The sequence below is a fragment of the Eptesicus fuscus genome, chromosome 3 (genome assembly GCF_027574615.1).
Source record: "Eptesicus fuscus isolate TK198812 chromosome 3, DD_ASM_mEF_20220401, whole genome shotgun sequence".
Lineage (NCBI taxonomy): Eukaryota > Metazoa > Chordata > Mammalia > Chiroptera > Vespertilionidae > Eptesicus > Eptesicus fuscus.
Genome location: NC_072475.1, coordinates 70,749,432 through 70,771,614, shown reverse-complemented (window position 1 = coordinate 70,771,614; position 22,183 = coordinate 70,749,432). Strand labels below are relative to the sequence as shown.

General features: G+C 36.0%; 2 protein-coding genes across 2 annotated transcripts in view; one reads left to right on the top strand and one right to left on the bottom strand.

Annotated features, from left to right (window-relative positions):
• The window catches only part of CIP2A (cellular inhibitor of PP2A), a 44,266-nt gene extending 29,550 nt beyond the window's left edge, over positions 1–14,716 (bottom strand). The window contains exons 1-8 of the mRNA XM_008146586.3: positions 14,615–14,716; positions 9,437–9,584; positions 7,372–7,484; positions 6,434–6,528; positions 5,610–5,706; positions 4,717–4,839; positions 4,419–4,564; positions 1,417–1,492 (exon numbers count right to left, since the gene is read on the bottom strand). Coding sequence (XP_008144808.2) covers positions 1,417–1,492; positions 4,419–4,564; positions 4,717–4,839; positions 5,610–5,706; positions 6,434–6,528; positions 7,372–7,484; positions 9,437–9,584; positions 14,615–14,716 — 900 coding nt within the window. The remainder of the gene's footprint in view (positions 1–1,416; positions 1,493–4,418; positions 4,565–4,716; positions 4,840–5,609; positions 5,707–6,433; positions 6,529–7,371; positions 7,485–9,436; positions 9,585–14,614) is intronic.
• A 721-nt stretch (positions 14,717–15,437) lies between these two features.
• DZIP3 (DAZ interacting zinc finger protein 3) overlaps positions 15,438–22,183 on the top strand; it is a 135,199-nt gene continuing 128,453 nt past the window's right edge. The window contains exon 1 of the mRNA XM_028153242.2: positions 15,438–15,468. The gene's annotated coding sequence lies outside the window, so the exon portion shown is untranslated. The remainder of the gene's footprint in view (positions 15,469–22,183) is intronic.

Sequence of the window (22,183 nt, the reverse complement as noted above, 5' to 3'; positions counted from 1 at the left end):
ACATATATGTATAAGTTTTTAAATAATATATTTTAGATAAGAGTCCTTTTTTTAATATATGTATTATAGAGAACTTTTCCCACACTGTGAGTTGTCTTTTCACTCTTATTGGTGGACTCTTCATGCACAGAAACTCTTAATTTTAATGCAGTCCTACTTATCAACTTTTTTCCTGTATAATTGGTGTTTTTGTTTCTTGTCTAAGAAAATCTTCATCTATTCCAAGGCTGTAAAAATATTCTGCTAGGTGTTTCTTCTGAAAGATCATAGTTCACTGTTTTACCTTGCACATTTAGATCTATAATTTTTCTGGAACTGATTTTCTCATTTGGTGTGAGGTAGGGGTCAAAATTCAGTTTTTTCCCAAATGGATATTCAATTGACCCAGTGGCATTTATTGAAATGACCATACTTTTAATACTGCCCTGTTATCAGTAAGATCCACAAACTAGGGGTTTGGTTTTGGACTGTACTCTATTCCACTGGGCCAGCTAACTACACTTATAACAATACTGCACTGTTTTAATTACTGCAGCTTCATATTAAATCTTGTTATCTGGTAGTAGTATAAGCCCTCCAACTTAGTTCATTTTTTTTTTCAGGATAGCCAGTTATTTTTGGACCTTTGCATAACCATACAAATTTTATAATCACCTTCCCAATTTCCACATACACCAAAATAAGAAAAATACAAAAACAGCCTGACTAGCTTGGCTCAGTGGTTGAGTGTCGACCTATGAACCAGAAGGTCATGTTTCGATTCCAATCGGGTTGCAGTAGCTAGGTCCCCAGTGTGGGGCATGTAGGAAGCAGCCAATCAACAATTCTCATCATTGATGTTTCTCTCTCTCTCTCCCTCTCCCTTCCTCTCTGAAATCAATAAAAAAACGACAATAAACAGTGTAAAACTTGTTGTAATTTCGAATAACCTAATATTGTAAACTCTTGCTATCTATATGAACTTGGTATGAACATATTCATTTAGGTCTTTTATTTCTCTCAATGTTTCATAATTTCAGAGTAGAGGTTTTGTTGGCCTTATCCCCTAAGCAGTTGACATTTTTAAAAATTAGTAAATGGTATCATTTAACAATTTCATTTTCTATTAAACATTTTCTGTATGTATTATGGACATATCTCTCTTGCCTATGTAGCTAGGAGTGGAATTGTTGTGTCATATGGTATACATGTGCTCAGTAGGCACCATGGAACAGTTTTCCAAAGGGACTAATGTGCCAGTGTATAAAGATTCTAGGAGGGTTCTAGAGTATTGGTAATGTTGTATTTCTTGATCTATATACTTGTCTATATATGTCTATGTTTAGTTTGTAAAAATTGAGAGAACTGTGCACTTAGATTTTTCCTCAGATTATAGTTTTTTAGAAGTTTAAAACGAACAGTCATGTTTTTACCTACCTTTGAAGAAGAATCAGGATCCTTTCCATTAAGAAGACCTAATACTTGATTAAGACATGAAGAAAAGTGCTCATACCTAGGTTTGAAATAAAAATATACATTAAATGAATAACATTGTAATAACTATGTAGGATGCTAGGTGGGTACTGGAAATATCAGGGGGAAACACTTTGTATATTGTTGTCTAACCACTATGCTGTACACCTAAAATTAAAAAAAATATATCAAGTAAGATTACAAAATTGATACATCAAAAATAATTTATGCACAAAACAAATAAAAGATTTAATTGTATTTTCTTTCATCTATTTATTTTGGCTTCTAATATAAAAGTCTTTATAAAGTTTTTCTCAAAACTTGAAGCATATTCTACCACTATGATATACATAAATTGGCTGTCATTTATAAAATGATGAAAAAAATGACACGTGGTAATAAATAATCACTGAAACTTTCTGTATCTCCATAGCTTTTTTTTAAAGGTTGTAAAATTCAAGGAACACTAATATACTAATAAATTAGACAAATAGTTATTTATAAAGCATCTACAATTTCCAGACATTAAAGTAGGCTCTGCAGATGTAGATGTAAGGAGCAGGGCCCTATGTTAAACAACTCTAAGAGGTACTAGTGGTACCATTCACATTATGTTCTATGTGACTGGTACATCCTAGATTTGGGAGAACAGTGCCCTGTCAGAGAACTCACAGTCTAAGGATGGAGGCAGAAAGACAAAATAATATAATGTAATATAAAATATGCTATAATGAAAATGTATAAAATGCTATGAAATAGGATGGATATCAACCCAGATTTGTTAGAAAGAGGCCTGATCATGTGAAGCTTTGCAGACTTGAGTCTTAAAGAACAAAAGGTGCCCTGACCCATTTGGCTCAGAGGATAGAGCATCGGCCTGCGGACAGAAGGGTCCCAGGTTCATTTCCAGTCAAGGGCATTTACCTTGGTTGTGGGCACATTCCCCAGTAGGGGGTGTGCAGGAGGCAGCTGATCGATGTTTCTCTCTCATTTATGTTTCTAACTCTATCCCTCTCCCTTTCTCTCTGTAAAAGATCAATAAAATATATATTTTTTAAAAAGGCATCAGACATATATAGTAGAAAGAGTTTCAGCCGTCCAGATGAAGCACTCCAGATGAAATGGTACATGGACACATGAAATCACGTATCTAGCAAGTTGATGGCTCTATTTATTGTCTGAAATGATTATACAAAAGTATATACAAAAGAAAATGTGAAGAACTACGGCTGATAGATTGCCAGTCACCACATTTGGAGGGCTATATTGAGAATTTGAATATTCACCTTGAATACAATGGCAGATCAGATATTAAAGGGACATATGGTTGAAGAAAAAAGTGAAAGTTGAGCATATGTATAAATCAAGGAAGTCAACTGAATGGTAGGCACTAGAGAGATAGGAGAAACTGCTGAAAATAGGACAGAATAAGACTTAATGCACAGAATAATGGGATATGTTTATGAACAAAACAGGACATTTAGTAAGAATTGGAATAAACAAGGGTAACTTTGCCCATAACATATTTGAGGTAACTGCAATTATATATGATTCTGTGTTTTGTTTTGTTTTTCTGTGAAACAAAGATTAAGGACATCTTCTAAGTGAAAAGTGGCAGATGAAAATCGTAAATATTTAAAGGAGGTACTGTAGAAAATGTGAAAGAAAGCTGACTGGGAATAAATGTAAGAGGTGTTAACCAGATAAAGTTAAGAGATCATAAGCATGCAGCATAAAAATTTATAAGGTATGATTTTTCTCAAGCTTCGATCAGGAACTTAGGGATTAAGTTAGACTTTGGAACAGGAATGTTTTGTTAAATGGTAGAGCAAATACGTAGAGGTCAATATAATTTTCTTTCCAGAAGGGACTCTAAGGTTCTAGGTTAGACAAAAAAGAAAATAGGTAATGCAACTGAGAGATATCCAGAAGTGATTAAGCAACCACTTAGCAATGTTAAATCAGATTATCTTTCTGTCCTAGAGAGGTATACTCAAAATAATTTTTCTGCTTACTCCAAAGCTGTTAAATAAGCACCATTTGGTGGTCAGAATGGGTATAACATAAGAATATATTGGGAAGATTCTTAGAACAGATAAGAGAGGGCAGATAAAGGGAGGGCACTCTGGAAGACAGTTCTCTTAATTGCTGATGCTTAAGAGAAGAAAATATAAAATGCCAATGTGAATGCTGTTTGGTATTACAAAGTACCATTAACTATATGAGTAGTGGTCAACCTTGCCCTAGTGCTTAGCTTTTGTTCTTTTTTTAACTTCTAGATTCTATATTCCTTAAGGTTTAAGAACTATGTCTTCATATCCCTGCTTCTCCTCCTCCACACTTGACCATAGTAGAGCTCAATAAACATTTTCTTGTTTCTGAATGGTTTGTTAATTTAACTCTTAAAAACAATTTCAACAATATTCTAACTTAGGATCACACTACGAAAACTTAACTCAAGATACAAAAACTGTGAGCTCTCTGGAAAACAGTTACTAATCAATTTCAAAACATAAATAATCACATGAAATGCCATTGAAATAGAACAGATATATAAACATGTGTTCTCATTTTTACCTTATAACACACTAGAGGCACCCACTGAAGGAAATATCCATTTTTATAAAAAAAGAAAACACAAAAAGACAAACTGGAAGAATATAATAAAAATATTCTTTAAAAAAATCATCATGTTTAAGATTTAAAACTGGTTTTGAAACAGATTAATCATGGTGTGTACATTTTGGAGACTAATACAACTTTATTCATCTAAAGCAAAGACTGAAACATACACACACGCCCTGTTATACTTTTACACTTCAGGCCGGGAAAGCAAAAAGAATGGGAATAAAGCACATAGAAATATCCTTATTTAGTCTATTGTGAATCAGTAGAATTCAAGTTTACTAAATCTAAAAAGGCAGTTTTGGTATTTTTAAGTCTTAAAATTTGTCAGAGAGCCATACCTGGTAAGATAATCAGCAATTTTAGGATTCTTAAGGAGATCCATCAGTAGGTCAACTGAATACTTTCTGGTTAGTGTGCCATCACCGTTTATGAGAATATTAAATATTAGCTGAAAAGTCTGATGAATGTTTCGAGCATGGAACAACTTAAAAACAAATTAGGGAAAGCATATTATACAAAAAAAAAAGTTAAGTTGAAATCATCCTAAAACTTAATAAAGAGGCTCAATGACTTAAAGTATCAGAGAATAAAACTTCATAATTATCTTAAAAAATAGTAACAAGAAATCATATTTACCTTTTCCCCAACCTCTTCATTTAATGTCAAACTGGATAATATTGAAAGTGCAAACACAACTACAGTTAAACTACTATGGGCCAAGTAGCTTATAAGAGTTCGATAAAAAGATTTCACATTATTCTGAGGAAAAAGAAATTTAAAAATTAAATTAGAATAAAAATTGTTTTATATTTGAGTTCAAAAAGCATATCTTCCACAGGGTAGGTAAACTTTTATTATTAAACATTCTTAACAACTTAAGAGATCATTTCAAGGAGAGGATATTTTATATATTGTGTACAGTAGTATCAATAGGCACAATCTTGGTGAAGAACAGTTTAGATATGGGATTAAGAGTAAAAGTTTAATAACCCCACCTCAAAATTAAGATCAGGTCAGAATAATCCAACATGAAGAAATGAGATATTATTTAATTTAAAACTAAACAGGTAATAGATTGCACAGCAGGGGAACTGTTCAAAGCACCTTAAAGAATCAACGAACTTCCTAGATTTAATACATTTCTAATGGGTCAGTTAAATGCATTAGTGTGCCTTCACTTATTGCAAGTACTGGGGGGAGGCATTTACTGATTAATCTTTCTGGTGGAGTTGACACTGATTTTGTGGAAATACAAAGACTGGGGTAAAAGGGATTGCCTATGATGTGCCTTCCTTCTATCAGCTCAAAATAATTCAGAAGGAAAACTTTTAGTATTCAACACTTGTATTAACCCTTAACATCTTAAATACAACACATATGAAAGCTGGAATAATTCAAATTATTTATATGTCAATTTGATTCTTCATTAACTCTGATGGATCAGCTGGACAAGAAAAAAATGAATGAAATGTTCTTGAAACATAGAAGCAACCACAAAACAAGAAAGAAACATCTTATAAAATTCTTACCAAAGTCTTTATGTGTGTTTGAACTGAAAGATTGTGTCGACAAAGATTTGCCAATAATCCCAAACAAGGCATTGTTAACTCATCTTCAGAAGACTGACTGTTATTTAAGAAAAAGAATAAAAAAATAAAATCATTAAATTCATTTTAAATTATTCAAAATTTATACATATAAATTCCTCTTTGCATGCAAAAAGAAAAATCTGATTAACATGTGAAGACCATCAAGCTTTGAATAGTATTGCCCACTTATTTCATGTTTTGAAACGAAACTATCCTATTCAATTGCAGCATAGAAATATGAAAACATGCAAAGTGAAATAAGTCAGTTAGAGAAAGACAAGTATCACATGATCTCACTCATGTGGAATCTCATTAACAAAATAAACTGATGAACGAATCCAGAGACATGGAAGCATGGAAAAGAGTGCGGAATCTCAGAGGGAAGGCGGAAAAGGGTGGGTGGGTGGGAGGTAATCAACAACAACAATAACAACAATAAAAAAAGAAATATAAAAACAACTGTCAGAGTGACCATGTGCTATCTCATCAGTATTATTTTTCTATCAAGAAGATTAAATATAAACACAATTTTCAGGGTCAATAATTTCTTTCTGTTCAAATAAAGTCATTTCATAAATTTTTGTTATAAAAATTAAAGCTGCTTTATATCATTTGATTCTTAAAATTATCTAAGAGGAGTAGATAAGAAATCAGTCTCAGTTTAAAGAAGATGGAAAAATTTAAGAAAAATTGAACTATTACATGGTTTTAGTTTAAAAATAAACCAATAGATTATTTGGTTACATGTTTGGTTGCATACTCACATATGATCTATCAGGAATGTAATTAAGTCATCTATATTTGCACCAGAATGGAAAATTTTGACGTTATATGTTAACTTCTGCAGAAGTTGAATGCACTGAGAATTAAAAAATAGTAATGAATATAAACACATAAAACATATTGCATGCTCACAAACTATAGAGTTCTGTGCATATTCTGAACATGTCACCATTTTAGTAGGCAGAATTTAGAGCAAAAATGTTTCCATTTTTTAAAATGGTTCTCTCTCTCTTTTTAACATGAAGTAATAAGACTACCAGGAACCTTAGGATTCATCCTCTGATTCACACATTCCTATACATCCTATCTTAAACAAAGCATCTTTTCATCAACCTGGTTTACTTATCATCTTAAAAGTATATGTAGGTTGAAACATATATATTCCATCAATTCTAAGATATATATTTTTTCACATTTACCATATTTAAAATTTCATGTACGTTTAATTGGCAACACTTTTCTTTTTTACAACTGAATTTTAGGTTCAATAAATTATTATGGGTATAAGAGCTTTGAGTCTATGCTAAATAAGACCAAATCTACAGTATAGCTTCAATTTTGTAAAATGTTTCCTCAACAATGAGACTAGATGCCAACTCAAATTATAATTTTAATGTAAATAACTGTCTAAATGCTGACATCTGTGTTTATAAGTCTGTCAAATAAGTTATAATGTACATTTTTTTCTTTAGTAATAGTGCTAATGTGAATAAGCTTCCCTTCTCCACAACTTTTAAACAGTAGTACATGTGTGAGCAACTAGTTCTTAAATTTATTAATGGTAAGAATGTGCCTAATCATTCAGTATTATTCCGGCATATACTCTATAAGCTAGCAGTTGCTAACAGATACTATCAATTTTGATCTGAAAATAAGGAAGAATAAGTATGAAGTGAAAAGTACTGTGTGGATGTAATACCTGCAAAAACACTGAATCACTGTGGCAAGTGCTGCTCCGACATACCACTCCTGCCAACACATTATTCAGGTTATACGTATTCTGAAGATAGTCTCTGGTTTCATTGTCTGCAGCTGTAAATTAAAATGCACAAAACATTATCAATTTTACATATGGTCTTCATGGATAAAAGTCATAATTTTAATTTCTATATCAAATTTACCATTATATAAAAACATCAAATATTATATGACTATTTTACATACAAATACTTTCCAATGCAGAAGTTTAGTCATAGAAATTGTTTGAGCTGGCAAAGAGAAGGGAGTATTAGCTTTTCCTTTTTTTTTGCCAATAAACAAATGATTTGTCAATGTAAGCTAAATTAATCTCAAGGAAAATGCCTGCTTGTAAAAATTTTGCTGTTAAATTATTTCAATGCTTCTATAATCTAAAACTGCTCTAAAAATGAAGTCTATTAACTAAAAAATAAATAAAAATTTAAAAAGAAAATATTAAGATCATCAGACAATGAAACCAGAGACTTCTTTAACATATTTAAACATTGAAAGTGACTGCCAGTCTCATATAAATGGTTGGTGGATGTTGGAATTAGCATAGCCTTTTTGGAAAACAATTTAGTAATGATTGTTAAATTGAACAATGTCTGAATATTCTACTGGGAATTTATTCAACAAATACTCAAATATTTGAGCAAAAATACAGAAAAATTTATTAATTCTAAAAGCAAAAAACACAAAAAAGAACATACAGGAGTACACATCCTTAGTGGAGTCGTTAAATAAATTATAGTACTCTACAATGTGGTACAAGGTATCTATTAAAAAGAAAGCATTATGGAAAGACATCTAAAATATAGCAAGTATAAAAGAAAACAAGCAGTACTCTGCAATACCATTTTTGTTAAAAATAAATGAAATTATTTGTTAATATTTTAATCTATAATCATTTGTTATAATATAGAATAAGATCTGGAAAAACACATATCAAACCATTAAGAAAGATCCCCAATATCTTCCCCAAGGTAGAAATAATGAGGAAGGTGGTGATGATGAATAAAGACTAATTTTGTTTTACTCTCTATATCTATGCTAATTTGGTAGTGACTAAGCCACATGTGGCTATTTAAATATACATTAATTAAAAGATTAGGTTCCTTAGTCTAGTACTCACACTTCAAATGCTCAATAGTACTATGTGGCTTACAGGTACTATACTGGACAACAGATAGAGAACATTTTCATCAAGAAAGTTCTATTTTTATTTTTTAATTGATTTCAGAGAGGAAGGGAGAGGGAGAGAGAGATAGAAACATCAATCATGAGAATTCATTGATCAGCTGTCTCCTGCACACCCCACACTGGAGATCGAGGCTGCAAGCCGGGCATATTTGAGCAAATATTGGCTGGGAATTGAACCGTGATCTCCTGGTTCATAGGTCGACGCTCAACCACTGAGCCACGCCGGCTGGTCGGACTGATCCTTCTGGATCACTGTGTGTGTGTTTTTAATAGCAAGTATGTATTAATTTTATAGTCACACACAAAAATATCTCCACTATACCTCCAAACACAAATCAATAAAAAAGGTAACTATTAAGTGAAAATTTAAAAACTAAATCTTAAGGTAGGAAAAAATAGAAAAAGCGACACCTACATTTTTTACCCTTAGCTCCAAGTTCAAAATACTCTATAAAAAAAGGATGATTTATTTGATCATTAGCCATAACTTTTCTGAGCAGCGTATTTAATACTGGCATTACGTGAATGTAGTTTTGTGTTTTCTTAAATTCAAAAGTAGGTCAGCATTTCCGAAAGTGTGTTCTTATTTGTAGACCACTGAACCTGATATGTTTGAGATTCTTCGTTCCAATAATTTTAAGAAAGGATGCATACAATATTCCCATTTCAAGAGATCCACAGAGCAAATAGTTCTGTAAGGTCCTGCAATGAAGAAATCTTTGGAATGTGAACCATTCTCCTAACGATTCTATAACTAAATCTGCCCTTTAAAAGCTATTACATTAAAAAATCTTCTAAAAAGTTAAAAAGAGAAATTAAATTACCTAATTGAGATAACAAACTGATGATACTGAAGATCAGTGGTGCATTTATGTTTGGGTCTTCAAGTAGCTCTAGAAGGCAACTCAAGCATTCACTTGGTAATATTTGATTTGACGTAAATAATCGTGTGAGCTTCTGTCCAGAAATTACCTATAAAAATAGTAATTAAAATGTGTTAGTTAAAAACTGGCACCCTTGCGGGTGTGGCTCAGTTGGTTGGACGTTGTACTGTGCACCAAAAGGTTGCAGGTTCTATTCCCTGTCAGGGCACATGCCCAGATTTCGGGCTCAATCCGGTAGAGGTTGTGCAGAAGGCACCTGATTGATGTTTCTCTCTCTCTCTCTCAAAATCAATAAAAATATGTATTTTTTAATAACTGGCAGTTTTCATCTCTTTCCCATTTCAAATAAAAACTCAGTTCTTCCAAAATGCCACTGCCACACTCCCAATTTTGAAAATTCATACATGCTGATACCTCTGCTGAGCAGATGAATTACCTATCCCTTCTCTCACTGGCTAATGTAATCATTTGGGTTTCAGCTTTGTTTCCTCCAGGAACTTTTTCTAACCCTCTTCTATCAACTACATTAGGTTTGCCTATTACTCTATCCTACAGTACATTATACTTTTATTTCATAAAGTGGCAAACTTTTAATGACCTAGCAATATTTATCCTCCCTACTACACTGAACACTCCATGAAGGCATCAACTACAAATCAACACTCTACTACCAATATATTTATTGAATAAATGAATTCTAGTACTTGCATTCATTACTTTAAGGGAGACCATGGAAAGTGAAAAGTAGCTAAATTCAAAGGCTTAGCTATGCAATTAACTATGTGATTATTTCTGCTCCCTCCCCAAAACAATTGCTGAGCCCAGAAATTATAGACTACCAAAGAGGAATTAAAAAAAAATTTTTTAAGTACCCATGTCAGGCATAGACAAATTTTATCTTTGGATATTCCACTTTTTATTCCTTTCTTATAACCCCATAAATCATCTCACCCTACCCCCTCGAAAAGGTAAAGCTGGGATTAAAGGCAGAAAATAGTTGTCAGACAGCATATATTTTCAAAATGCTTTTTGAATGTTATTCACTAATAAACATATATTTTCTATGTAAATGGAAAAACAATTAGTTACTTTAGAATTAGAATAAATTTGTTCTAAATGTTTTTATTTTTAAAGGACCAAGTCTCACCTGGAGAGCATTATGCTAAGTGAAATAAACCAGTAGGAGAAAGATAAATATCATATGATCTCACTCATTTGTGGAATAAAATTAACAACATAAACTGATGAACAAAAATAGATCCAGAAACATAGAAGCATCGAACAGACCCTCAAACCTCAGAGGGAAGGCTGGGGAGAGTGAGAGGGTGGGAGGTAAGAGATCAACCAAAGGATTTGTATGCATGCATATAAGCATAACCAATGGACACAGACAGTAGAGGGGTGAGGGCATGTGCTGGGGGTAGGAGCAGCCGGGGAGAGGTCAATGAGGGAAAAAGGTGACATATGTAATACTTTGGATTTAAATAAAAAAAAAATAAATAAATAAAAGATCAAGTCTCAGAAGGTTGTTTTAGCATCCCTCTAATCTTTCTGTGTCCCTTTATTCCCTCACCAAGATGTCAGTTTTTCTTCTAAAGCTTTGCTGATAAGGGAGCTTCAGAATATCTTTTCCTGTGGATTATGTGTTTTAACATTAAAGTAAAAGTCTGTAAGACTGAAAAATGGTCCAAAGGTGAAATGAGTTACTGATATAAGATATTTTGTGATGAGGAACCTTCTGAGCACTGTCCTTTTGCCCACTTATAAAGCTAGCCCTCTAGAAGATGAAGACATTTTCTGCTTTAAATATAAATTTCCCTCAGGACTGAACCCGGGTTTAAATAACACATGTACTCTAACATGTAATAATTATTTATTGCAAGGTAAATTTTAAAAACTGCTTTATAAATTTTCTTTTATACACATAGAATGTGTTATGTAAATACAATTTACTTTAATGATAACTAATACTTTGGCACTTGCTCTGGCCTAGGTACATTGTGTATGTTAATTCTTTTCATATTCATAATAATCTGCAATTTACAGCTAATTATTACAGACTAGAGGCCTGGTGCATGAAATTCGTGCATGGGGCAGGGGGTCTCCTCAGCCCAGCCTGCACCCTCTCCAATCCGGGACCCCTCGGGGGATGTCTGACTGCTGGTACCACTGGCTCCTAACTGCTCACCTGACTAATAGCCCCCAGCTGCCCTCCCTGCCCAGCCTGGTTGCCCCGAACTGCACCCCCCTGCCGACCTGGTCGCCCCTAACTGCCAACCCTGCTGGCCTGGTCACCCCCAACTTCCCCCCTCCAACGGGCCTGGTTGTGTCCCGCAGCCTGCTGCTGGGTTGTTTGGTTGCCCCTCACTAACCCCCCTGCTGGCCTATTCGCCCCACACAGCTTGTTTGGTCATCCATTTGGTTGTGATGGTCGCTTAGGCTTTTATATATATAGATGAGTAAACCGAAGCACAAACTACAGTAGCTTAATTGGGATTCATTGTTCCTGAATCAATGCTCATAATCATTACATAAGATTGGTGCTATGAAAAGCCACCAAGATTGAGACCAGTTCAGCTCTCTCAATAAAAAAATAATTCAAATCTCATGTTCTGCCTGGGACTACAAAGAAAAATTAGCAGAAGTGCAGCAAAACAGAAGAATGAATTGTCAATCTCCTTTCACAGAATAACAATCTCTCTTCGTATCTTCAGATGCTGCTCTCATGAGATCTGCACAAAGATAGTTACCATGAAAATGGTCAAAATTTAAAAATCTGAAAACACCAAGGATTGCTCTGGATGAAGAATGGCAATTTTCACATATTGCTAGTGCGAGGGTAAAATGGCATAACTGTGAAAAATTGCTTGGCGATTTCACCTGAAATTGAACATAGCTGTGAAACCTAACAATTCCACTTTTAGGTATATAAAATACATGAATGGACATATCAACCAAAAAAGTATGAAAGTACTTACAACACATTTTTCAAATTCTACCCAGAAATGGAAACAACCCAAATGCCCATCAACAGAATATAAATAAACTGGTGAATTTATAAAATGGAATTCTACAAAGTAATCAAAAAGAATAAAGCTAGCCCTCTAGAAGATGAAGACATTTTCTGCTTTAAATATAAATTTCCCTCAGGACTGAACCCGGGTTTAAATAACACATGTACTCTAACATGTAATAATTATTTATTGCAAGGTAAATTTTAAAAACTGCTGTATAAATTTTCTGTGCAACATTAATGAATTTCAGATTATATTGAGTGAAAGAAGTCAGATACAAAAGTATGTATTGTATAAGTTTAGTTAGTATCTGAATTTTATGAGAGGGGACAATTGAAAAAAAAAACATTAGAAATATTCTATATTATGATACAGATGGTAGCTACTTGAGCATACATATATATTAAAAAAAAAAAACAACAACTCTGGCTCAGCCAGGAGGTTGAGGTTCAATTCCTGGTCAGGGCATTTGCCTGGGTTGTGGACTCGATCCCAGGTGGGGGGAGTGCGGGAGGTGACCAATCAATGATTCTCTCTCATCATTGATGTTTCTAACTTTCTCCCTCTTCCTCCCTCTCTCAAATCAATAAAAACATTAAAAAAAATTAGGAAGCTCTTTCTTTAGTAAGATTATTGCACATTATACACTAAATGTATGTTATTTCTCTAAACGGTAGAAGATTTTTCAGTAAATCCCTTGAAAGTCTAGTAGCAAGTCTTTAAGCCTCATATTTCTCTAAAGTCTCCTTCAATTCACCATAACATGGTGCTTAGATTCACAACATACCTGTTTATTCTCAAAGACGGGTAATGTTTGAAATGAATATTTAAAATAGTTAATTCCTTTATCTTAAAATTAAATTAACAACCCTGCTTATTTTGTGGCTTTGTGGATCTACTAGCACACTGTTCTATCCTAATTGAGAAGTAAAGTATTAGCATTTAACAGCTAACACCTTCATCATCATTAGGTTTGCAGAAAATTTGTTGAGGTAATGAAAGAAAAAAAAAAAGTACTTAGGAGATGGGCACCTGAAGTAGTAAGGAGGAGAGCACCAATGAAACTTGAGAATGAAGACACATTTAACGCACTTCAGTTGCACCAAAAACTGACATTGCTGTACCATTAACAAAAGTCTTCTCTTTGTCAAGTTTGCTAATCTTTGGTAATTTAAGCTTTTATCACAGGGTTAATATAACAAACAGAATCTATTTTAAAATTATGTTCAATTCCATGTTAATAGATGCAGTTACAGAGAGAATTAAAATAAGATTTGATTGAGCTTAACTATTTTTTATTAAAACTGAGGTCAATGTTATTTGGAATCCCATTACTTGCATAATAAATGACAGCAGATTAAGAGCAAAAAAGTTATAATACAGAATAAGTACTCTAGACACTAGTCAGTGGGAACTAATAAAAAAAATGAAAGCAATTCAGTATTTTAGGATTGAAAAATTGTGAGCTATATGTTTTGGGAAAGAAAAAAGATTATGATTATTAGTAAGTGAAATTGCTTCTTAATCCAGAGAAAGTTGACATAATATATTTCAAGTTCGAGTTAAAATAAAAGCAGTAAGGAACAGGTTTAGATTGTAAACTGCTTAAGGGACAAGGGATAAAACAAGTTTTAATCATCACTCCCCATCACCTGTCAGAACTGTTACCAGGGGGAAAAAGCAAGAGAAAAAGGGCAACATATGGAATACGTTCAACAATAAACATTTAATTTTATTTATTTTTTTATATAAAAGGGAAAAGGTACAGGTTTGAGCTCTCTCCTCCACCAACCCCAAACACAGCCTAAATTCCCCCACCTTTGGTCCCACCCTCCCTCTTCCTAGGCCTTTCAGTAGCCACCGCTCCCCGACGCGGCAACTGAAAGAACCAGGAGGGACCAGGGGGCGGGGCAGCAGAGGGTGGGATGCAGGGCTGACCCTCACTCGCCTTCTTGACCAACACAAAGAGACAGCTGAGGAAGGGAGGAGCAGCCCTTTCCTTCCTACACTGGGGCCGCTCCCCCCTGGCTCCCCCCTGGCTCCCCCGGGCACTAAATGTTCCTACAGGGAAGCCCATCTCGCCCTCGCCGCTGGAGCCCCTCACCTCCAAGTGCCGCAAAAGCTGGGTCGCGTTCGCCTCCGACTTAACGGCTTTATACTGACTGATGGTCAGGAGCAAGGACTTTAAGCAGGCGGTGGAGTCCATCAGGAACCGCCACGGGACTGCCAGGGAGTCAGCACCACCCACCCGGCCAGTTTGGGTTTCCAGTTTTCACCGCGCTTTTTTTTTTTTGATTTTCGGGTCCACCCCCTCGCTTCCAGAAACTTCCGGTTCCGGTCTAGCTCCGGAAGTCCTTAGGACTGAGAGAAGGGAGGGAGTGGGGGAGAAAAAGATGGAAGGTACGGGATGAGGGGCTGCGAGATCTAGGCTCTCGAAGATTCCGTGAAGGGGGTTAGGAGCTGTCCTTTCGGACACTTTATCTGAAAAGCCGCGAGGTTTCATCTCCGCGATCCCTTAAAGACGAGGAATCTCGCGAGAAATGCGATTGCCGCTCTCTGGGAAGGGGCGGTTAGACGCAAGGGGTCCTTGTGGACAGCGCGCCGTGTTTTCGTTTCAGTCCTCGGCCCTCCCGCTGGATGGCCAGTTTTTCCTTTGTGCACTAGCGTCTACCTGGGAAATGGTCGCTTCCCCCTAGAATAGAAACGGTGAGGGGTTCTGAGGAGGAGAAACGTGGGCCCTGGATTTTGAGGCGGCCTGGCAGGGGTGTCGTTTTAAAATCACATGTCCACCCCTTCTACCCAGGAATGTTCGTTCCTCTCTGTAAACCTGTGGCCATTGGGATTTGGTGGCAAGTTACTCGTGTCTTTACGATTGTCGTCCAACTTATTTGAGAAGGCTACCGGCGAGTGACTCCTGGGCCAGATATTGCTCCGGGGGTGTTCTTAGCGTCAGTCCTTGTAAGTGAAGATGTCTGTTTTACCTAGCATGATTGATTGATTGTTTCACAAGTCTCCGTGTCTGTGGAAATGGCACAGTCGTTTGCCGTTTTTGATCAAAGATCATTAATATTGTGCATGTGTATATCATGAAATGAGTCGAATAGCTGTTTCTGGAGTTTTTTGCTTAATGTATGCTATCGCTGAATAAAGCTTTAAAAACCACTTTGGAGAAAATAGCAGAATAGGGTGCATATCCTTTTAATTAAACTGCTTGTCAGAAGTCATGTTTTTCTCAATTCAAATAAAGTGTTTTTTTTTTCATCATTACATTTTAAAGACAGGGATCTTTATATTAAAGTCAATTTTAAAATTCTGAAAGCTTAAATAATCGAGCCAATTGAGGCATGCATGTAAAAATAATTGGGTAATTAACATATTTATGCATTCACTTATTTTGCCAATAATTATTGAGTGTGTAGCATGGACTAGACATTGCCAGTCAGGGGACAAAGATAATGAAGTATCCCCTGCTGGGAAGGAACTGTCTAATATGGGGAACATCCTAAATGGCACCTATGTAATTAACCACATAAATTAGAGGCACCATGCAGTTACAGTAGTTCCCTGGAGTGGAGTCACGTGAGCTGCTTACAAATCCCAGCTCTTCCTTGTACTGAGTGACCACAGGCAGATTCTCATTGCCTCAGCCTCTTCATAAGGTAAAATCTAGCAAACAGTAATACTACCTGTTTCATAAGATTGTTCATTAAATAAATAGAGCCTACAATATGCTAGTCGGTGAATAAAATAATCCTGTAAATAAAATCCAAACATTACATTCTGGTAGGGAAATGAAAAACAATATATAATAAACACAATAAGGAAAATGAAGTGGAAAAAATAGAACAGATGAAAAAAACTTAAGAGAAAGGTGTAATAATTTTCCGTCACACAGTAATAAACCTATTTGCTGTGCTGTAAATGTTTTATTCAAGATTTTATGTCTATGTTCATGAGAATTAAAAAATATTTTCTTTATTCTCTCTTGGAATTTGGGTTATATGTTATTTTTGAAAAATTAATTGGAAATTTTCTATCTTTTTTCCCCCCTGTGCTATAGAATAATGAGAATACATAGGAATCGTCTGATCTTTGTGAGTTGTACACAACTGACCTATAAAATTAAGCTTCAGAGCTTATTTAGTGGTCGATCTTTAGAAAATATTTGTAATAAGGTTATTGATTTCATAATATTTTTCTATTTATTTTCTTTTTAAAAATATATTTTATTGATTTTTTTTTTTTATTTTTTTTTTTACAGAGAGGAAGGGAAAGGGATAGAGAGTTAGAAACGTCGATGAGAGAGAAACATCGATCAGCTGCCCCCTGCACACCCCCTACTGGGGATGTGCCCGCAACCAAGGTACATGCCCTTGACCGGAATGGAACCTGGGACCCTTCAGTCCACAGACCGACGCTCTATCCACTGAGCCAAACCGGTTAGGGCATATTTTTCTATTTATTCTTGAGTTGATTTTGGAAATTAGAAATTTTTAGCATACCAACTCCTTATCTAGATTAAAAAATTACTGGTGTAAACTTGCATCAGTATTCTAATAATTCTCAGTACCTCTTTGTAGTTTTAAATTTCCTTTTCATCCTAATGTTATTTCTCTCTTTTCTTAGTTGGACTTTACAGCCATTAGTCTATTTTATTCAGTATTTCAATAACCAACTTTGGCTTTATTCTTGTTTTGTTTTATTTCCAAAATCACAAATTTTACTTTTTAGTAATTCCATTCATATACATAGAGAAAAACAGAGACCCTATCTTTACCCAATGGTTGTCCGCAGGGATCAGTCTTGTAGCATCTGGGGTGCTCTTGACTTCTAAAGGAGAACTTGAGGTTGGCAGAGAAAGCAATAATCTACACACAAGCTCACCCCTTACTTCTGCTTTCAGAGGCCTTTTGGTGTGCAGAAGGATGGGAGGCTTCATTCTTTAAATCAATATTGAGTGTTTAACTGTGCCAGGTGTTCTAGGCACGAGGGATAAAACAGAGGGCTTAAAAAATTTTTTTTTTTCTGACTTTGTAGGGCTTGCATTCTAGCGGGGACATGAGACCAAATATAAAACTAGATTATTCAATACACATAAATAGGTAGAACAAAAGTTTCATTGGCCCAGGTTCTAATGATTAAAGGCTAAGAAAGTGGTATAACTGGCAAGAGGTCTAAGTGTGGGGTCATTTGGATACCATGTCCTCACTATGGCTAAAACAATTCAAATACTAATATTAAATTGATTTTATCCTTTATGCTGGTCCAGAAAACAGAGTCTGTACAATTAATGCCACTTCTCATTTTTCAGAAATGTTTATCTTCATCACAAAGCCACAAAACCTATATTAACCAAAAGTATTCTCCCTTTACAATTATTCTTCCTGTTTCCTTTCCCAACTGTTAAGTATTAAAAGTCAGGTAATCTCTAAAAGATTTGCCAAACCATAAAAAAACTTTCTCACTTTCAAACAATTTCTGATTTTTTTTCCTATACATTTTATAGAATTCAACTCAAGGTTAAGAGTACAAGGTTTGGATATTTTTGGTAAATGTTTTCCCTACCATTTTTATTAAAATTATTTTTTAAATATATTTTTATTAATTTCAGAGAGGAGAGAAGAGGGAGAGAGAGAAGCATCAGTGATGAAAGAGAATCATTGATCAGCTGCCTCCTGCACTCCCCCTATTGGGGATCGAGCCCGCAACCCGGCATGTGCCCCTGACTGGAATCGAACGTGAGACTCTTCAGTCCACAGGCCAACACTATCCATTGAGCCAAACTGGCTATGGCTTCCCTGCCATTTTTACATGTAATTTCAGAAGGTTGTCATTTTGTTTAAACACAAGTACTAACCATTGTTTCTGAGTCCAATTTTGTAAAAAGTAAATGTGAATGTGACATACTTTTATTTTATGTTAAGGTACAGTAATCATTTTTAATTATAACTAATATATATTGAAGGTCTACTTTGTGCAGAGAGGACCTTTATATGTCTCAATTTTACATTTCTGGTCTTTCAGAAAATAGATATTATCAAGTTCATGAAATGGGTAGATATCTGTTTCCTGAATTGAAATGTGAAACTGTTTTCTAAGACAGTGGTACCCAAAGTAGAGTGGACATCTCGAGATATGTGAAAACATCTATTGGGGTGTGGAACAAATATTAGAACTTTTATTTTTACTTATTTTAATTTCATTCTTTATAATATTATAGCTGTAGTTGCATATAATTGATAGGTGAATTGCTGTCCATTTATATTAGTGTATTATCAGGTTTATTGATTTAAAGATAATGTGATCAAATAATTGGAGACTTTCTCCAAATCTTCAACTTTGACAAAGTATTTAGACAAGTATTATTATTCATTTCAGTATCAAATATAGTATCTGGCATTGTTCTGAATTGTTTTGTTGAGCAAATGAATTCTCTTAGCAAAAACTAATGTGAATAGTATACTATGAAATATTAAGATGCATGATTGTCTTTTTAAAAATAAATTTTTATTAATTTTAGAGAGGAAGGGAGAGGGAGAGAGATAGAAACATCAATGATGAGAGAGAATCCTTGATCAGGCTGCCTCCTGCACGCCTCACATGGGATGAAACCTGCAACCTGGGCCCTGACCGGGAATTGAAACCTGACCTCCTGGTTCATAGGTCGACGCTCAACCACTGATCCACACCAGCTGGGCAGCATATTATTTTTACAGTATCACTTACTGACCAGTGCAGTCATGTAAATAATTTTATTTCTGAGTAATTATTACCTAGTTCAGTACCTAATTGTACACTAAACGTATATAAAGTAAAATATTTCACTTAATAGTGCATAGTAGAAAGAATATGGAATTTATGGTTGGTGAAACTTGGGCATGAATTTCTGGTCTTATTGATACATTAGCTATGTGAACTTTCTAAGCTTTAGTTTCTTAATTTTTAAAATGGAATCTTCTATAATAATAAAAGGGTAATATGCAAATCGACCGAACCGCTGAACAGCAGAATGACCTTCTGGACAACCACGCTATGACATGCACTGGGCCAGGCCAGCCAAGGCGGGTGCCATGCGATTGGGTGAGGGCCCCCCCACCCCCCATCACCGACCACTATCGCTCTGCCCCACAGAGGGAGGCCCAGGCTACCTGGCCAGAGGTGCTGCCAGAGGGTGCTGTCCTGGCTGAGGGACCCCCCGAGTGCATCGGGCCTCTAGTACAGTAATGTTTATCTTTCAGAGTTGTGTGAAGATCAGATGAATATTCATTATACACAGATACATAGCCCAGAGCCCAGCAAATAGGATCTATTGAAAATCTTATTTTCATTGAAATCAAGTTAATGCACCCTGTTAATTTTTTTTGGTTAATGATCAGCTGAGGATATTTTTTCCATTAATTTTTAAGGGAAAGTGGAAGGGAGGGAGAGAGAGAAATAAACAGTCATTGATATGAAAGAGACACATCAATTGGTTGCCTCCCACATGTGCCCTGACCTGGGCCAGGTACATGTCCTTGACCGGGACTCGAACCCATAACCCTTTGGTTTCTGGGTTGATCCTCTAACCACTTAGCAATACTGGCCAGGGCTGCCCCCCATTAATTTTATATGAATGTAAACTCTTATAACTAAAAGCTTGATCTACCTTCTCATCTAAGCTCTTCTTACAAATATATGTCTTTCTGTGATAATGCGGGGCAGTACTTTTCTCACATGGGTGGATCAAGTTGGATTTGGGTAGGGTGCTTTGTTATTTGTGGTGATGGAGTCAAGTACATATCCATTCTCTGATTATCATCCCTACATGTATAATGTCTCAACATCCTGTCTTATTTCCTTTTGTCTAACAGCTGTAATGACAACATAATATTTTGAAGTTGTTGAAAATATTTCACTTTTGCAGAATTTGCTTAGGGGTAACAGATGCTCCTTTCAACAGTTCCTAGCTACATTTTTAAACAGTGTTGTTTTGGCAGTGCTACCTGTAAATAACCTGAAACTGATGGATTTTTTTTTTTCAGGTAAATCCTAACCTATGCATCATAATTGTAGGTACATTCCAAATATTCAAAACAAATTAATATATATCCTTTGGATTTGCCTTTGTACGTGCAAAAAGAATTGACTGGATAGATATGAAAATAATTAAATCTTTATTTAATTTATGCTAAGATGCTAATTTTGTCAAGGATGTTTCCTATTTCGTCAAATTTATAAGGAGGGGGCAGTGGGTATACATTGCAAAGTTTTTGTTTCCTGGAATAAGCTGCCAGGTAGTGCTAACAGTGATCTTTGATAAATGGCAAGAGCTGAGATGGACAATGAATATCCTAATCTTTTTGGGTTGAAAATGTATTCAATTTCTGATAATTTTGCAAAGATTCTCCGGTCATCATGCACCCATCTTGGAGTTTGCTTGATTAAACTAAATATTTTTTATTGAGGGTAAAATAATGTTTTGGTCACTTGTCTAGGTACATTCATTTTGTAGCCTTGACAAGAAGTTAAACAAATACAAAAATGAAAGAAACTAGAAATTTGAAAATCAAATGATCAATATACACTGAGTGGCCAGATGATTATGATCTCTGAACACATAATAATCTGGCCACTCAGTGTGTGTGTGTGTGTGTGTGTGTGTGTGTGTGTGTATGTGTATATGTGTGTATACACACACACACACATTTATATATATACATATATATATATACACACATACATACATATTAGAGGCCTGGTGCATGAATTCGTGCATGGGTGGGGTCTGGCCAGCCTGACCAGGGGGAGGGGACTTGGGCAGTTGGCCGGTCTGCCTGCTGGTCGAACTCCTGGTCGAGGGGACAATGTGCATATTAGCCTTTTATTATATAGGATATACACTTAGTGGCCAGATTATTATGCGTTCAGAGATCATAATAATCTGGCCACTCAGTGTATTTCGTTCATTGTTAACACAGCTAATATCAAAATAATGGTACAGCTTGTTATTCTTTGAGTCTAACCTGATAGCCATTCTTGTTTATCTGAAGCTGTCTAACATCCTACCTAATAAAACAGTAATATGCAAATTGACCACACCTTCGCTACGCCCAAGCCATGCCCATCAGCCAAGCCACGCCCACCATCCAATCAGAGCGAGTATGCAAATAAACCCAACCAAAATGGCGGTTAATTTGCATACATAGGCACCCTGAGCTGACCCCCTGCGACGGATTGCAGGGAGCTGGGGGTCCGCTCTGGCACCAGACCGAAAGCCTCTGCCCGAGGGATTGCAGGGAGCTGGGGGTCCGCTCGCCACGCCCACCATCCATTGAAAGCGGGAGCTGGGTGTCTGCTCCGGTGGAGGCTTTTGGCCTGGTGCATGAGCGGACCGGACCCCCTGCCATCGAAAGCGGGGAGCTGGGTGTCCGCTCAGGCAACAGGCCAAAAGCCTCTGGAGGCTTTTGGCCTGGTGCACAAGCGGACCCCCTGCCATCGATTGCAGGGAGCTGGGGGTTTCTTTGGCCTGGTACACCAGCGGACCCCCTGCGATTGATCACCTGGGCAGGGAGCTGGGGGTCTGCTTTCGGCCTGGGCAGGAGTGGACCTCCTGCGATTGATTGTAGGGAGCTTGGGGTCTGCTCCTGCCCAAGAGGCTTTCGGTCTGGGCAGGCCTGGGCAGGGGCTGAGCCGG